This window comes from Glandiceps talaboti, chromosome 9 (genome assembly GCF_964340395.1).
Source record: "Glandiceps talaboti chromosome 9, keGlaTala1.1, whole genome shotgun sequence".
Classification (NCBI taxonomy): domain Eukaryota; kingdom Metazoa; phylum Hemichordata; class Enteropneusta; family Spengelidae; genus Glandiceps; species Glandiceps talaboti.
This window is the reverse complement of record NC_135557.1, coordinates 20,413,613-20,431,246: the sequence shown is the minus strand read 5'-3', so window position 1 is coordinate 20,431,246 and position 17,634 is coordinate 20,413,613. Positions and strand designations below refer to the sequence as shown.

The following is a 17,634-nucleotide window of genomic DNA, read 5'->3' as shown; positions in this document are numbered from 1 at the left end:
GCAGTCATATTTCTCTCGGCACGTGACTTCAGGTATAACTTTGTTCACACATATTCATCTAATCTATAGTCCCGTTGGATATGAAACCAATGAAATGGACGTTGTTTCAGGATGGACTTTATTTTTCATCGTTTCCTCTTTCTTCAAGATGTTTCAGCATTTTTTTTTACATTTAGGTGATTTATAAAAACATGTAGAAGGGAAGGCTTGAATAGAGAGGATGTGTGGTATCACCGAAATGTTTTGGCAAGTAAGACTTACATATGGAGATAAAGTAACATTGCTGATAGCAAATATATCAATAAAGTAACATAATTTCCTCACATATACTTCTGGTCTATGATTTCAAAGATGATAGTGTATATGATGATCATGTAGTCTAGTCTGTGAATATACACCATATTAGTGTATATGGTGATCTTATAGTCTAGTCTGTGGATATACAACGTATTAGTGTATATGATGATCATGTAGTCTAGTCTGTGGATATACACCATATTAGTGTATATGGTGATCTTATAGTCTAGTCTGTGGATATACAACATATTAGTGTATGTGGTGATCTTGTAGTCTAGTATGTGGATATACAACATATTAGTGTATGTGGTGATCTTGTAGTCTAGTCTGTGGATATACAACATATTAGTGTATATGGTGATCTTCATGTTATGGTTAGCAGTCTATATATATACAGAATGATATGATGATAGTGTTGTCTAGTCCGGACATATACGGCATGATAGCACATCGTACATCTGATGATCGCGTAGTCACGTCTCGATGTAAACCATGTAGTAGTACGTATACAACCGCCATGAATTAATTTCAGTTTTTGACAGTTGGAAATAGTAATGTTTTAAGATGACGCAGATAATTGCATATATGTGAAGGCATGGCTTCGGTCTCTTCTCCACAGATTGCCCCGGGCTGAATCGATGTGTTACCACGACAACATCGATGAGGAGTGTCGAGTCGAAGCTAATGAAAGCGCTATCTAGTCATTCATGATATATGTATTTTCCGACCAAAGTGTGTGTGTGTGTGTCAACAAATTACACTAGGTATTGTAATCTAAGTGTGTTATAATACTGCATACTAATTATTGTCAGTTATGACGTCACTCAAGACTTGAAATAATGACTTGTCATCGCACAGTCATGTCATTCTGTTTACCACTATACTGAACTATTTAAAATAGTTCAATCCCCCCTATCCCACCACCACCACCACCACCACCACCACCACCACCACCATATACGGAGCCTCCAAAAGGTTCTGGTCCAGGAATGGGGTAACATCATCACTGAGGTAATTCGAAGGTAGATTACTACCAGATCAGAGTGACTATAGAGTTTCAATTAGGCGGCATATTCTGCGTCGCACAAAAAAACACGTTTTTGTTGTTGCGAATTACATAAAACAAAATACACCACTTTTTTGATGCTCTTATTACTTTTACCATAATATATATATATACATGAAGTACTTATATAATTTTAGTGGGGTGGGTGGGGTGGGTGAGTCCAACCTTTTCAACCAGTATGTAAATATCATATTATCAATGCACAACTATAATTTTATCTATTTCATGATGTAGACCACATTATACTCTCAATCTATGTTCATAGTATGTTGAACATAACTATTTGACAAATATTATAGGTCACTAAAGACACTCTGTGTATAACTTGCTTGATTGAACTGACAATACTTGGTGAGATGGAAACCATGAAACAATACAGGTAAAGCAATGCAATACACATCACGTGTTTACGTATAGCATATACAAACACATTTACAGAAAATGCCTTGTGTTGACCGAGTGTCAATACAGCTATGTATGTGTGGACTAAGTATTGAGATTTATCATTTGTGCTAGTAGTTTAGTAAACACAATGCCAATCATTTTATTCTTATGTAATCTAACAAGTACTCACAAAAATGGACATTTGATGAAGTGATTTCCGGTGAAAAGTGCACTCTCACTTACCAGGGTAAACACAGTCAATTAAAGTTATACTCTGCAAAATCCGTTCAGTGTGATAATAAGCACATTGGGAAATGATGGATTTTTCAATTAAGTACACAATGCAAAAGAAATATATATACTAACTGGGTCTCTCTCTCTCTCTCTCTCTCTCTCTCTCTCTCTCTCTCTCTCTCTCTCTCTCTCTCTCTCTCTCTCTCTCTCTCTCTCTCTCTCTCTCTCTCTCTCTCTCTCTCTCTCTCTCTCTCTCTCTCTCTCTCTCTCTCTCTCTCTCTCTCTCTCTCTCTCTCTCTCTCTCTCTCTCTCTCTCTCTCTCTCTCTCTCTCTCTCTCTCTCTCTCTCTCCCTCCCTCCCTCCCTCCCTCCCTCCCTCCCTCCCTCCCTCCCTCCCTCCCTCCCTCCCTCTCTCTCTCTCTCTCTCTCTCTCTCTCTCTCTCTCTCTCTCTCTCTCTCTCTCTCTCTCTCTCTCTCTCTCTCTCTCTCTCTCTCTCTCTCTCTCTCTCTCTCTCTCTCTCCTTCCTTTCCATTGTCTATGCATGAACATAACATGGTGGTACATAATGGCACCATCAAATCCATAGATCGTGAATGGTGATTAATTACAACGTTACAACTATTTACAATTATTATTCTTAGACTATATATGTTAATCATGAATTGAAAAGGTACGGGTCTTTTTATCTAATGTACGTGTAAGGCGTAGCATTTTGTTTGTACTATATTAAATACAATACCTCAGAGGGACCAGGAGTCAAACTTTTTCAATAACCCGCATATTTTATTGGTCCCGAGTTTAATATCGACAGACTAAGTCAACAGCAGAACTCGGAATATAGGTTAATATGACCATCTTATGCAGTTCACGGCAAATATACTCATTTATGTGTATATTCTGTGGCAAATATACTCATTTATGTGTATATTCTGTGGCAAATATACTCATTTATGCGTATAGTGGCAAATATACTCATTTATGTGTATATTCTGTGGCAAATATACTCATTTATGTGTATATTCTGTGGCAAATATACTCATTTATGTGTATATTCTGTGACAAATATACTCATTTATGTGTATATTCTGTGGCAAATATACTCATTTATGTGTATATTCTGTGGCAAATATACTTATTTATGTGTATATTCTGTGGCAAATATACTCATTTATGTGTATATTCTGTGACAAATATACCCATTTATGTGTATATTCTGTGGCAAATATACTCATTTATGTGTATATTCTGTGGCAAATATACTCATTTATGTGTATATTCTGTGGCAAATATACTCATTTATGTGTATATTCTGTGGCAAATATACTCATTTATGTGTATATTCCGTGGCAAATATCCTTATTATGCAGATACAATTGCTAATATGCCAAATTGTTCGCAGAATTTATAGTAAAGGCGATATTCTCTAATAAAGACAACCATTACTGCATGTTATCTCTAGGATTCTTTGCATTTAGGTCACTCTGTAACTATGTATTTATGTAGTATGCATATATAGGTCCACAACTATATGTCTATGGCAAATACAACTAAAACTGTAAATTTGAAAATAAATGCCATATAGGAAATACGATAATATTTTTATTCAGAGACTCAAATATATGCATAGCCCTTTCTAATATGAAGGCTGTGTAGTATGTATACCCATGCTTTTATTCAGTTTCCCTGGCAGATATAAAACATTCATGCACAGGTTCCAGGGCAAATGCAAGCGACAATTGTAAAATATAACGTTTTTATATGCAGGGTCTGTAGCAAAAACGTCTATTTTTATATGCAGAAACCGTGGGAAATATGTTCATTAGTATAGTGACAGGGCACCTGGCCATCACCTAAATCGAGTATGGGGCTGCATACAATAGATAACACCCATTTGCTCCACGAGTAGGACCAGCGATAAATACTAGTATTTGTTTACGAGCATATTCATGCACAAAATGTTCCGTGTCTACATTTCAGGAAAGGACACAGAAACAGAACGATAAATATTGCATTATTACTACAAACTCCAGGAAAATATCTGTCAAAAATGATGTAGCCCATGACTTGATCCTGAATATGGCCATTTAGACGAATTGAAATGCCTTCATTTCGAAAAATATAGTTGCAGAAAGCGGGGATTTTGTTTCTAAATATGTAGAACGTCTTTTGAAGAAGCTTAAGTAAAGAAACTATAAACATTGAAGTAGTAAGTAAAAGATCCAGGTTTATAAGCAAATAGGTTATGCATGCAGGCTTGGAGTGGTCTGTGATAGTAGCCACGATTGGTCTGTGATAGTAGTCACGATTGGTTTGTGATAGTAGTCATGATTGGTCTGTGATAGTAGTCACGATTGGCTTGTGATAGTAGTCACGATTGGTATGTGATAGTAGTCATGATTGGTATGTGATAGTAGTCACGGTTGGTTTGTGATAGTAGTCAAGACTGGTCTATGTATATAGATAGATAGATAGATAGATAGATAGATAGATAGATAGATAGATAGATGTGTGTCTGTGTGTCTGTCTGTTTGTTTTGTTTGTTTTGTTTGTTTGTTTGTTTGTTTGTTTGTTTGTCTGTCTGTCTGTCTATGTGCGCGTGCGTGTCTGTGTATATATGTGGCATTATGTCGTTTGAAAATATAAAAAAAATAACATAACATAACAAAACAACATAACATAACATAACATAATATAATATAATATAATATAATATATATATGAGTGCGATTGTCTCCCCATTCGTTTGCATAGTTACTAATCATTTTAATTCTCAAAATAAACACATAAAAGTATTTGTGAAATAACAGTTTGACAAACGAACAGCTGGTCCCATGGCTCCAATTTTTGAATAAAAGGTATAATTTTGATTAGAACGCATCGTAAGGTGATAATTTGTTAGAGCGAGAAAACAGTTTAAATAAAGTTATATTAGCGTGGTAATGTTATAGCAGATATGTTACAGGTATTACTCGAATAGTACGGTTTAGTGCAATTTACCATGTACTGTTATACCATTGCCTGGGAGAGCCTTAACGCTTCGCCAGCTGACGGGCTTGGCCTCCTTGTTATATACAAAAGACTGTGTTGTGACCTTCGATGATCCATTATATATATTCCTTTGTGTGAACTGGAGTGTTTCCGATGTCACTGCACTCGACGTCCACTTACACTAGTCATGTATAACACTTCTCAATTTGCTAGCACGTCGTAGTCAAATCGAAAACATGATGAAATGACAACCGAACGTGTGCTCTGTCTCCCTAACCTAATATAATGGAGGAGTTGTTCCATTTGTTGCATTTATTACCACTGACGTCACCTTCTTTATAACTCTGTAAAATGCTAGGGGAATTTCAATCAAAGCTCGTTTATAACAATCCATGTTAATATACAATTCACTAATATTGAACACCATCTTTTACATTACATTTGATTTGTCTGTCTGTTTGTTTGTTTGTTTGTTTGTTTGTTTGTTTGTTTGTTTTATTTCTTACACCCTTATTTTATTCTACAATTCTTCATTTTACAGTTTTGGAATATTACCATTATTAGCAGCCTATATGTGAGATATTATGGAGTGGATTATTAAGTTACAGTCACATTTATTTCCTTCTCCGAAAGACTATTAAACCATTTAATTTCCTACTTAGCTATTTACTAATTTTGTCGATTTTGACAAATTCCGAAAGTAATGCCCCGGACTCTAGTGTCTGTAGATGCTACTAGGTGATTAGATATATGACGGAGTAACACCGGGTGACTGAATATATGGCAAAGTAACATTAGGTGGCTAGATATATGGCAATCTAACACCAGGTAACTCGGTATATAGTGAACTAACACCAGGTGACTAGATATCAGGCAAACAAACACCACGCGAACTAACGCCAGGTGACTAGATATGTGGTGAACTAACACCAAGTGACTAGATATATGGCGAACTAACACCAGGTAACTAGAGATATATGGTGAACTAACACAAATATATGGTTAACTATATTATCAAGTAGCAATGTATCAAATAGTATATGATGAAATGTCACCATTTGACTAGATATAGATAACTAACACCATCTGGGTTAGATATCTGGTCAACTACTAAACACCAGGTGATTAGATAAATGGTGAACTACCACCAGGTATCTCGATATGTGGTGAACTTAAACCAGAATTGTTGAATGGAAATGAACTGAAACACTGTTTGGATTGTTTCCTTCTTTCATTTCGGTCATCAACAAAACAAACAGCTGAATCTGACTATTTGAAATCACATATCAGGGTCGGAGACAAATGAGATAAACCGTAAAACTGGGCACGTGATTTCATTCAGTATTTCCTTAACATTACAATGCATGTCTTTATTTCTTTACACTGATGTGAACACAGACCTAATGTTTGTCACAATTCTATTGATCAATATACAACATTTATGGCGGGAACTGTTGTAGTCTGACGATGTATTATCTAGTGACAGCTGACGCACGTTAGGATAAAAAAAAAATCGACCAATCATGAATGCAACATGCAATTATAGCTTTTAAGTCTTTTTTGGCTAAGGATTACAAAGCTAGTGCATTTGTACGTATAGACGTTCTGTTACAACCAAGGCAAACTGAATACATTTAGCTATTTTGGTCCGGCGTGTATAGCAACTTGTTTTACAACACACTCATTAACCGCCATCTTTTTCTTACGATTAAAATCACGAACCTGAAAAAAAAGGTCTGGTTCGACAAAAGTCTTACCAACATTGTTATAATTTTATCGTCTGCTAAACGAAATTTTACCAACATTACTACATTTTATCGTCTGACTAAACGAAAATTTACTAACATTGCTACATTTTATCGTCTGACTAAACGAAACTCATACCAACATTGCTACATTTTATCGTCTGGCTCAACAGATATCTTACCAAAAGAGATAATAGTCGAGCAAGACGAAACAATGTAGCAATGTTAGTTAGATTTTTCTTGAGCAAGAAGATAAAAAATGTAGTACTGTTGGTACCACTTTTGTTAACTAGATAATAATTATAACACTGGTATTGTTAAGATACTTTTTAGCGAGACGATAAAATGTAACAGTGTCAGTTGGATTTTCGTCGAGACAGACATTTTCTTGCAGATTTTGTGAATTTTAATTATAATATACGAGGCACTGGTTAAAACATTCAAAATATCAATACAAACTGTTATTTGTTTTTGTTTTTCAGGGAATACAACGTAATCTTGGTAACGTCTGCAAGGTAGGAGAAAAAACGAGCTTCATGTTAACAGCTAGTGCCAAACTGAATATCGATCTTCTATTTTTAAAGAATAACTCAGGAAATGGAGATGCTGTTGTCTACAGAGAATTACTTTCACATGTGAGACTTAGTGTGTTCTTCATACAGCTCAAACAAATCTTGTCGCTTTAAATATTCGAGGAACTCTAATTACGTCATATCTGGTCGTCATAAAAATGTCATTTATATATTATATTTACAATACGACAAGGAATTGGTTTACGTCTTTGCATATTATGTCAGGGAATCTATTACGTATGCACATTATGTCAGGGAATGTATGTAGTGTATGCATAATATGTCAAGGAATCTGTGTACGTGTATACATAATACGTCAGGGAATCTGTGTATGTGTATGCATAATTACGTCAGGGAATCTGTGTACGTGGATGTATACGTCAGGGAATCTGTGTACGTGGATGCATAATACGTCAGGGAATCTGTGTACGTGGATGCATAATACGTCAGGGAATCTGTGTATGTGTATGCATAATTACGTCAGGGAATCTGTGTACGTGGATGTATAATACGTCAGGGAATCTGTGTATGTGGATGTATAATACGTCAGAAGATGATATTATGTGTGTTATGTCTGTTAGTGTTAGTCTTGAGCTGAATTGGGTCTATCTTAGTATTAAAAAAATTATGTACTATGTGTGAAACACTAAGGAAATGTCATTTTTCCTGTAAAGGCATTGTAAAATTATTTATGATTGGATAAGATGACAATAGCTTAAAATAGCAAGGATGAGAATACGCACATGAACGAATAGAAATTGTATTGGTCAGTTGGTTGAATAGTCCTGTACTCGACTTCAGAAATAATAAAGGGGCGATCGCAGATTTGAGGACGCCATGTTATCGTTCTACACTCACTACATTCACAAGACAAGATTCAAATTTAACATATTTAGTTCTAGTAAGTGAACATGACATCCCTAAAGCAGGACATGTTGGTGATTTTTTTTTGATAGTTTTGTTTTCCCAAAGTGTTACCATAAATCTTATCACAATGTTGTCCGGAAACACGCTTAACTGCTGATGATTTTACAGACTGAAAAAAAGAATTACAGTCAAAATCACGAGACCTGAAACAAAACGACGTCTAGCTCGATAAAGATCTTTCCACTATTGCCACATTATGTCGTCTGGCTCAACAAAAATCTTGCAATACAGATATTTGTCGATCCAAATGATAAATGTGCCAATATTAGGAAGAAATTCAATGAGCCAGACGATAAATTGTAAAACTGTTGGTAATAAGTTTGTTGAGCCAGACAATAAAATGTAGCACTGTTGGTAAGGTTTTTTGTTGCGTCAGACGATGAAATGTAGCAACGTTAGGAAGATTTATGTCGAACCAGACGATACAATGTAGCAGTGTTAGGAAGATTTTTGTCGCGCCAGACGACAAAGTGTAGCACTTTTGGTAAGATTTTTGTTGAGCCAGAGGATACAATGTAGCAGTTGGTAAGATTTTTGTCGAGTCAGGCGACGTTTTGTTTCAGGTCTCAAGGATAGAACACTTGATGTCTATTCACGCAGCTAGATAAAGATGTATTTCTCTCGCTGTCATTTTAAGCCCTTGAACTCTCATTAACTTCACTTTCACAAAACTTTAATCGAGCATTGTAAATAAATTCGTCCAATGAGAACTCAGAATGAAATAACGTTACACAGAATGAAAGTATCTATGGAAAAGGGGTTCACTGTCTGACCTTGAAGGGGTTTCACAGTCTGATAGTGCATAGTGATAAGGTTATTACTATAGGGAAGACAGTGAAAGACACGTGTCCATCCCATGTCAATACTTGGCCAAATCTGTTACAAGCATTATCACGTGACTAGCGTGACTAACGTATCCTACAAGACTTATTCTGTTTAAATCTTCAAAACATTACTTTACTTCGTCATCGAGTCACATTTTGCACATGAAACACGATAGTTCATTATAATTACATCATTAAAAACAGAACATGAGAAATAATCAGTTCTTGTCAAAATTTGTAATTATTTCATCATTTGTACTGTCGTCTGAAAAGTGTACACCAAAGTATGTCAGTATTACCTGAATCTGCCATGTTAACACATTATCTCTATGACTGTATGTACGTATGTATGTATGTATGTATGTATGTATGTATGTATGTATGTATGTATGTATGTATGTATGTGTGTGTGTGTATGTATGTATGTATGTATGTATGTATGTATGTATGTATGTATGTATGTATGTCCACATGTATGTATGTGTGGTTGTTTGTCTCTGTTTCATATATATGCATATGTATACTTATACGTGTGTGTGCATGTATGTGTATGTGTGCGTGCGTGTGTGTGTGCATGTGTCTGTCTGTCTGTTTGTCTGTCGGTCTGTGTGTCTGTCTAAGGGTGGGTGGTTGACTATGTGTGTTTACACACATAGGCGTGTGTGTACGTTGCTGTACATGCTATTAAATGTTGCTATTATGATGTTTCAAAATGGATACATTTTATGGTACTTTTTTGTTCCAAGTTTATTTTAGACGCGATATCATATGGTCTAACTACATGTTACCAATCAACCTGCACATATGACAACGCAGTTGTAAACTTAGATCGTTCAGCATGACCCCTCAGTAGATTATTACGTCAGACAGATATTAAATGTCCTCAATGCTGTCATTAACGCATTACCTTGATAGAATATTAAACCGTCCAATTAATTAGAAATTTTAAGTATTTATACGATTGTTTGGAGAGAGATGACAGGGTGGCATATGAATTATACGGATGAGTTTACAGACAGCCTCGACCCAGATAATAGAACTGCCAGCTACTTGTAACACGTTTTCTATCGCTATTTTTAACCTTCTACTCTCTGGTGTACGTTAACAGCCAGGTTATGATAACAAACACAGTCTATTATTTTATTTCAACAGTCTATAGCAGGTAATATGTGATATCTTTCAAAAACCCTATACCAATCCCAAGTATATGACATAATCTATAATACTATAACGTTATATATCTTCAACAACCTATGCCTGGTAATAACAATCCCGGGTATTTGACACCATCTATAACACTATGACGTCATCTATCGCAACAGTATATGCATCATCCAAAATATTATGATGTCATCTATCACCAACAGTATATGCATCATCCACAATACTATGACGTCATCTATCACCAACAGTATATGCATCATCCACAATACCATGACGTCATCTATCACCAACAGTATATGCATCATCCACAATACTATGACGTCATCTATCACCAACAGTACATGCATCATCCTCAATACTATGACGTCATCTATCACCAACAGTATATGCATCATCCACAATACTATGACGTCATCTATCCCCAACAGTATATGCATCATCCACAATACTATGACGTCATCTATCATCAACAGCCTATGGTTGGTAATAACATTCCCTAGTATATGACATTCTCAATAGGCTGATGTCACGTACGTCTCTGAGGCGCCATGCATCTATACTATTACTATATCCACCGATATTCACCCCCCCCCCCCACCTTTCAACAATATATCATTTTAAACCGAATTATCGTTTTCTTTTTTGTACGTTTATGACAAAATTAAACCATGGAGGTTAAAAGGTACTCCATAGTTTAAACTATTAATTCATATTTTGTCTATGAATTAAATATCACCTATGTGGTGGTTGGACAAGGATATCACCATAAACTGAATTTCCATATTTTCATCATATTAGACTGATGATAAAAAAAGTTGAAATATATCATTTGCTGTTGTCTGAACAATTTCCAATTGTTTCTAAAGATGTTGATACAGTATGCATAATTCCCTTACTTCTAGATTCAGTACACAGACCAAAATTGTTTCCGTCTCCACCTGCACCCAAGGGATCAATTTCTTTGAATAATAAAGTTCTGAAGGTCTTAAAGTTGTTTCCTGGTCCTTTGGGAATTAACTGTCTTGTTTGTTGAAGTAAACCAAAGATCTTATATATTATTATAGAGTTAACACAGTATTCGATGGTCACATTGGATTCCAAAAATGGCTTCATTTTCATGCCATTTTGACCTCTATCTCAAAACTTTGTACGATGACCCCTCATTTTTTTCATGATTTTGAATGAAATAACAGCAAATATCATAGCACTATACGTACCACCGAAACAATTGTTAGTATGCTCAGTCGTATGATACGTATCTCTTTTGTCAAACTGTTGCAATATGCTTTTGTTCTATTTCAGGATCGGTTCCTAGATTTATAACTCCATCTCTAATACCACTGACCTGATGACGTATGTCGTGAATACAAACCGACTATATTGCATGGACCAACGTTCACATTTGCACAGACGACCAGGGTATGAAATATACATGATTAATTTCACAAAGTGGTAAAAAGCAATGGATTGTAGCCTCGCTATATGTCCTATAACCCTGGTAGTTGACATGTGTAACATGACCATAATTTGTAGCCATGCTTGTCATGCTCGGCCACAACTCTCTTTAACCCGGTTTTGTTTTCACCTGCCACAACGTTACCTTCATTAAATATTGATAGTATTGTTGCAGTAATAGAAGTCGTACTGTGATGGTTATCTACGGAGCCAAGCTATGCATTAACAACACTTCCTATTAGCTCTATAAGACACGTGCCAATGTTCCCTCAATTCATTCTGTCTACAGTATCATACTTCACTGTCTCTTTGTTATCCCACAACAGTATTTCTAGCCAACCACACTGTCTTTGTTATCCTACCACACTGTCATTGTTATCCAACCAACACTGTCTTTGTTATCCAACCAAGACTGTCTTTGTTATCCTACCACACTGTCTTTGTTATCCTACCACACTGTTTTTGTTATCCTACCACAGTCTTTGTTATCCTACCAACACAGTCTTTGTTATCCTACCACACTGTTTTTGTTATCCTACCACACTGTCTTTGTTATCCTACCACAGTCTTTGTTATCCTACCAACACAGTCTTTGTTATCCTACAACACTGTCTTTGTTATCCTACCAACACTGTCTTTGTTATCCTACCACACTGTCTTTGTTATCCTACCAACACTGTCTTTGTTATCCTACCACACTGTCTTTGTTATCCTACCACACTGGCTTTGTTATCCTACCACACTGTCTTTGTTATCCTACCACACTGTCTTTGTCATCCTACCACACTGTCTTTGTTATCCTACCACACTGCCTTTGTCATCCTACCACACTGTCTTTGTTATCCTACCACACTGTCTTTGTTATCCTACCACACTGTCTTTGTTATCCTACCACACTGTCTTTGTTATCCTACCACACTGTCTTTGTTATCCTACCACACTGTCTTTGTTATCCTACCACACTGTCTTTGTTATCCTACCACACTGTCTTTGTTATTCTACCACACTGTCTTTGTTATCCTACCACACTGTCTTTGTTATCCTACCACACTGTCTTTGTTATTCTACCACACTGTCTTTGTTATCCTACCACACTGTCTTTGTTATTCTACCACACTGTCTTTGTTATCCTATCTCACAGTCATCCCAGCTTATTCAACCATAGAACTGATTCCATTCGAGATATAGCGCTACTTGAGTGGTTTGGCGAGACTTGCCCTTTTGTGCATCTAATTATTTTAACCTTTACCACCCCATGTCGATTGTTTCAAGCACAATTCCTTGCATCACTTAATATGACCGAGATATATATCATCATCTTACTCACTTCTACAAAACTACTTCACTAATTAGATAAATAAGACAGGGCAATTTTCAATAATTCCAACGGTTTCAATATCCAACATCATTTTGATCCATCAATGATAACATCAATGCACCAAAATCAACCTTTAGTTTACATCTAAAAATGCTTTCACGACAGGAAATGTTATACTGCTAGACACGTGAACCTAATTTTATGAGACAAAATTCTGAAAAATGGAGTCACAGACGATGTGAGAGATATGAAACCCTTATGGCATATCATTACTTCTTCTAATTAATTATAACATCATTTAGTTCATTTTTAGCTTCAGTTTTAGTTTACATTACTTTATTTTGCTATCACAATAATGCTAAACATATTTCAGGTCACACGGGAAAGTGGTCTGATAAATGTCACAGTCGACTCTTTTTTGATACCTACGTATATAGGATGATTTCTATGTATTGGCTGATTTACCAGATCCAAAGGTGTACTATCGTACAAACTCGGACCTATTGCTATACTAACAGAAGGTTTTGTTATACTAGTTGACGTCTGACTACATCCACAACTTGTCTTATCATCTGTTTAAACCACGTTTCGAAATTATAAGACATTGACAGGTTAAAATATGAAACGACAATTTTCAAACTAAGAACGGTTACATTTGTAATATAATCGTTACCTGTCGAAAATGATTGATTAAAGTGCCTACGATTAAGGTAATGGTAATAAAGAAGAGTGTTTCAAATTTAATTAAGCAGGCTTATTCAGGGTTAGGTTGCATGACCGCTAGAACAACCATAAAATAGTACAATACTCCTCGACGACACCGAGATTACCGTAAAACGGAACGATAGGCCTCGCCATGACTACCGTAAAACAGTATGACAGACAGCGTCGTGATTACCGTAAAAGAGTTTGAGATGCAATGTCATCAATACCGTAAAACAGTATGATAGACAACGTCCAGAGTTCCGTAAAACAGTAACATACTCAAAGTAACAACTACTGTAAAACAGTATGATAGGCAACGTCATAACTACTGCACAACAGTACAATAGACACCTTAATATCTACCGTAAAACAGTAAGCTATATTTTACGACTATTCAATACAATGTTAAAGCTGTAAATCAAGACGTTAAAATAAATGTTACTTGAATAGTTGGGAAAGATTCCCATTGCCAGAATAATCCATAATCCTTAAATAGTAAAACGTGTACTTTTTTCTGCTCTTGCATATCAAATAATAATGTTGTTACATACCAGCATTGACGCGGACACTTCGACTGATGATAGCTCCTGCGTTGTTGGATGCCTTGCATCGGTAAACCCTGGCGTGGATCAGTCGTGTGTAGTTGTTCACATTAAATGGTGGGAAGATAAGCGTACCATTCGGTAGAACCGTTAGTAAACCGTCCACCGTATGAACCGCACTGCCGTTCTGTGCAAACCATTCTATAGTTGGCTGTGGTTCTCCATAGGCCGTGCATTCCACACGACCAGTCTGTGTATTTGCAAAGTTGACGTGACTTGGTGGTTGGTATATGAATTGTGGGCCGAGAACTGGAGGAGGAGTTGTCCACGTACTCCGAGTCGTGCTCAGTGCTTCGCTGACTGTAAGAGGGACCACAAATATTTACCATTGCTAATTAAAATTTTACAATGATAGTGACCACATTTTCAACGACATGTTTAAAAACTATTATCACAATGCCAAAGATCTGTTAGTTTTCTGCCAGCTGTTATTTGCATATAACTTGATCTATTGTACCTCAATAAAAATCATCATTTTACTATGACTTTTAGTTGAAGCATTTTGAAATAACAAACGAATTGAGATTCACATGTCCTCGTTCGATTCCCCTAGACCTGTATTTCTCTTTCTTAAAATTTTGTTCCTAGCACACACACACACACACACACACACACACACTCTCTCTCTCTCTCTCTCTCTCTCTCTCTCTCTCTCTCTCTCTCTCTCTCTCTCTCTCTCTCTCTCTCTCTCTCTCTCTCTCACATACACATGCAGAAAGCAAGATAAGTAATGGTTGCGGCATCGTATTCCGTAGTAATGTCTAAGGTCTTAAAACGGAAAAAACCTTAGAACTAACTATATAATGAAATCAGTGGGATTACGGTACTTAAGGCATATGATTACGATAACTACCGCTATCCAAGTTATACATTTATCATCATTTCATTGTCAACGTGGTCACCTTCCCACCTAAATATAGAAGACTGTTTATGTATAATTTTACTATAATTCCCATCTTGCAAGCTTTCAAAATGTATGAAAACGATAGTGAAACAAAATGGTCGATAAGCTTGCTAATCACGTGAGTACTCAATCCTTGTCATGCAACATATGCGGGATAAATTTAACGTCAACCTCTTCAATACACTACTTGTATAACCTTTGACCCTCGATTACCCGACAGAGTAGATAAAACAAAATGCATGTACACATAAACTCAATTTCATGAAGAACTTGTAAATGTTTGTTATTTTCTAGTAAAAATGTAAAGTTATAATCAAAAACGTTGCAATAGTTTTAATATGCATTATATGTTTGTAGTGTAACATGGATGACAACTGAATCACAAAAATATCGGATCAAGAGAAAATAATATTTCGTTCAACTTGGTGAAATCTGGTGGGAAATTGCTTGAAGATGTAAAGGTGAAAGGTTAATCCGTAAAACAATGATAAGCCACGGTCATGTTAATCCGTAACTATTCAAAGTCGATATGATGAAAAGGGGACAATTAAATGGCAAATATGAGGGTTATTAATTATATGGACTAATACATGTCGTAATTATCAAATGAAGGTTTGACATTGCACATGGGCGTTTTTTATGAATACATTGTCATCATCTATTTCGGGAATGTTCACTACACGATGGACAAAGCCTCAGAACTCTCTGAAATGAAGCTAGCTATTTAATGCGATATTGCAAATACCATCATGCAGCATGGAAAAATCATTTATGCAAAATACACTTCTTACTTTAGATGTCGACTTCTATGCATGATTGTAAATAGTATTTGGTTGGCATGGTAGCCACTGTCTTTTAAGATTTCACCGGAAACATACCTGGGGAAAGCTAGGCAATGCTAATAAGTAGTACATCATTCTTCAATAACCGCTGTATAATTCACGTAATGTTTACCGACAGCTTTGGATAACAAACGGTGCATTTATAAAAGTATTCCCCTGTGACCTTAACAATTCTTCTTCTGTTTTGCCTGGCTTACATACATATCATTTTGTGCTGTTTGCAGATACATAGTACACGCACAATGCTATACAGGGACTTGTATCATTGTTCTCCTGCCTGATGACTTAATGCAGTGGTAAATATACGCTTCAAGCCACACAAGACATCCGCACTAATGTTTTAACACTCTGGTGAAGGTTTTGGGAATAGTTTGCGAGATTAGAATTAATTTAACCATGCTGATTTTGATTAACAATTAAAAAGCAGTAAGGTGTTGAATTATGCGCTGTTATTTGACTTTGTTGGCGTGTAAGTATTACACATATACCCACAACAGTGGACAGGGCGACATAGTTGGTCGAGTATTATACTTCTGTGCACCACTTAAAATCATCGCTGTATATTGTCAACCTGATGTATGCGAATGAGAGAATGTAGTAGCATTAATACTAACCTGGAATCAATACGCATATCCACAACAACATCACCAATAAAATACATCCAGTTGCTTTCATCTTGGAGTGTGTGTTTATATAGTCTACTTTCACTAACAGAATCTAAATACAATATTATTTTTACATCGTCTGCATTCTAATTCCTCCGTGTGTGCGCGCCTTGGAATTAAAGGGTCCAGTGACAGTAAGTCCGAGACAAGCATTGATATTCCCGTGGGGTCCAAGTTTTTTTTCCAACTAGTGGTAATTCCGATGTCCCATCTTTGGAAATAAAACGAGTGTAATTATTTTCCCCTTCAGACTACAAACGACTTAGGTTTAGTTTAGTGTCCACTACAATGGTTGTAAACCAGCACAATTGCAAATGATACGCCTATGGAAAAATAACCACCACAAATACAATACATATAGTCGCACAATGACTTCTGTTTTCTGTCGACTCTCCTGTACCGACGAGAAGTCGTATGAGATAATAGTTTCCCAGAGTGCTGTTGTGTTGAATTTGCCAATGGTCTGAAATCCGTCAACCCAACTACACAACGGCGTCTCGTATTGACTCTTACCTATAGTGCTGTGTCTCACGGCTCTATCCACTCACCAAACCAATACACTCACCGTATTACCTCCTGTTTGTTTTTCTCATCACACTTCAGCCCTCTCGCGTGCCGGAATTAGTTTCATGACTCTCCAATGACCATATTAGGAAATCCATTGCCCATACATAGGATAGTGACGCCCTTTGTGGTTATCGAGCAGCTTAGAAACTGCAGTATTCATATGCATATAACAGTTCAAACAGGTGTTGTGTTGAGTCAATGGTTTCCGAGCACGCCACGTGCCGCTACAATAGGACGTAATTGGCGACACGCGAATATATTTTTATTCCAGCTGCATCAACACCGTGGCCATGTTCGTCGACCATTGTAAGGATATGTCACACTCTGGCTTCCACATTAACTTAGGCACATTGTTTTGATGTATAAACACTATGG

General features: G+C 36.4%; 1 protein-coding gene across 1 annotated transcript in view; it reads right to left on the bottom strand.

The window, feature by feature from the left end:
- Nucleotides 1-16,702, bottom strand: part of LOC144439940 (cell adhesion molecule DSCAM-like) — a 76,833-nt gene extending 60,131 nt beyond the window's left edge. The window contains exons 1-2 of the mRNA XM_078129173.1: nucleotides 16,642-16,702; nucleotides 14,231-14,581 (exon numbers count right to left, since the gene is read on the bottom strand). Coding sequence (XP_077985299.1) covers nucleotides 14,231-14,581; nucleotides 16,642-16,702 — 412 coding nt within the window. The remainder of the gene's footprint in view (nucleotides 1-14,230; nucleotides 14,582-16,641) is intronic.
- Between the last annotated feature and the right edge of the window lie 932 nt (nucleotides 16,703-17,634).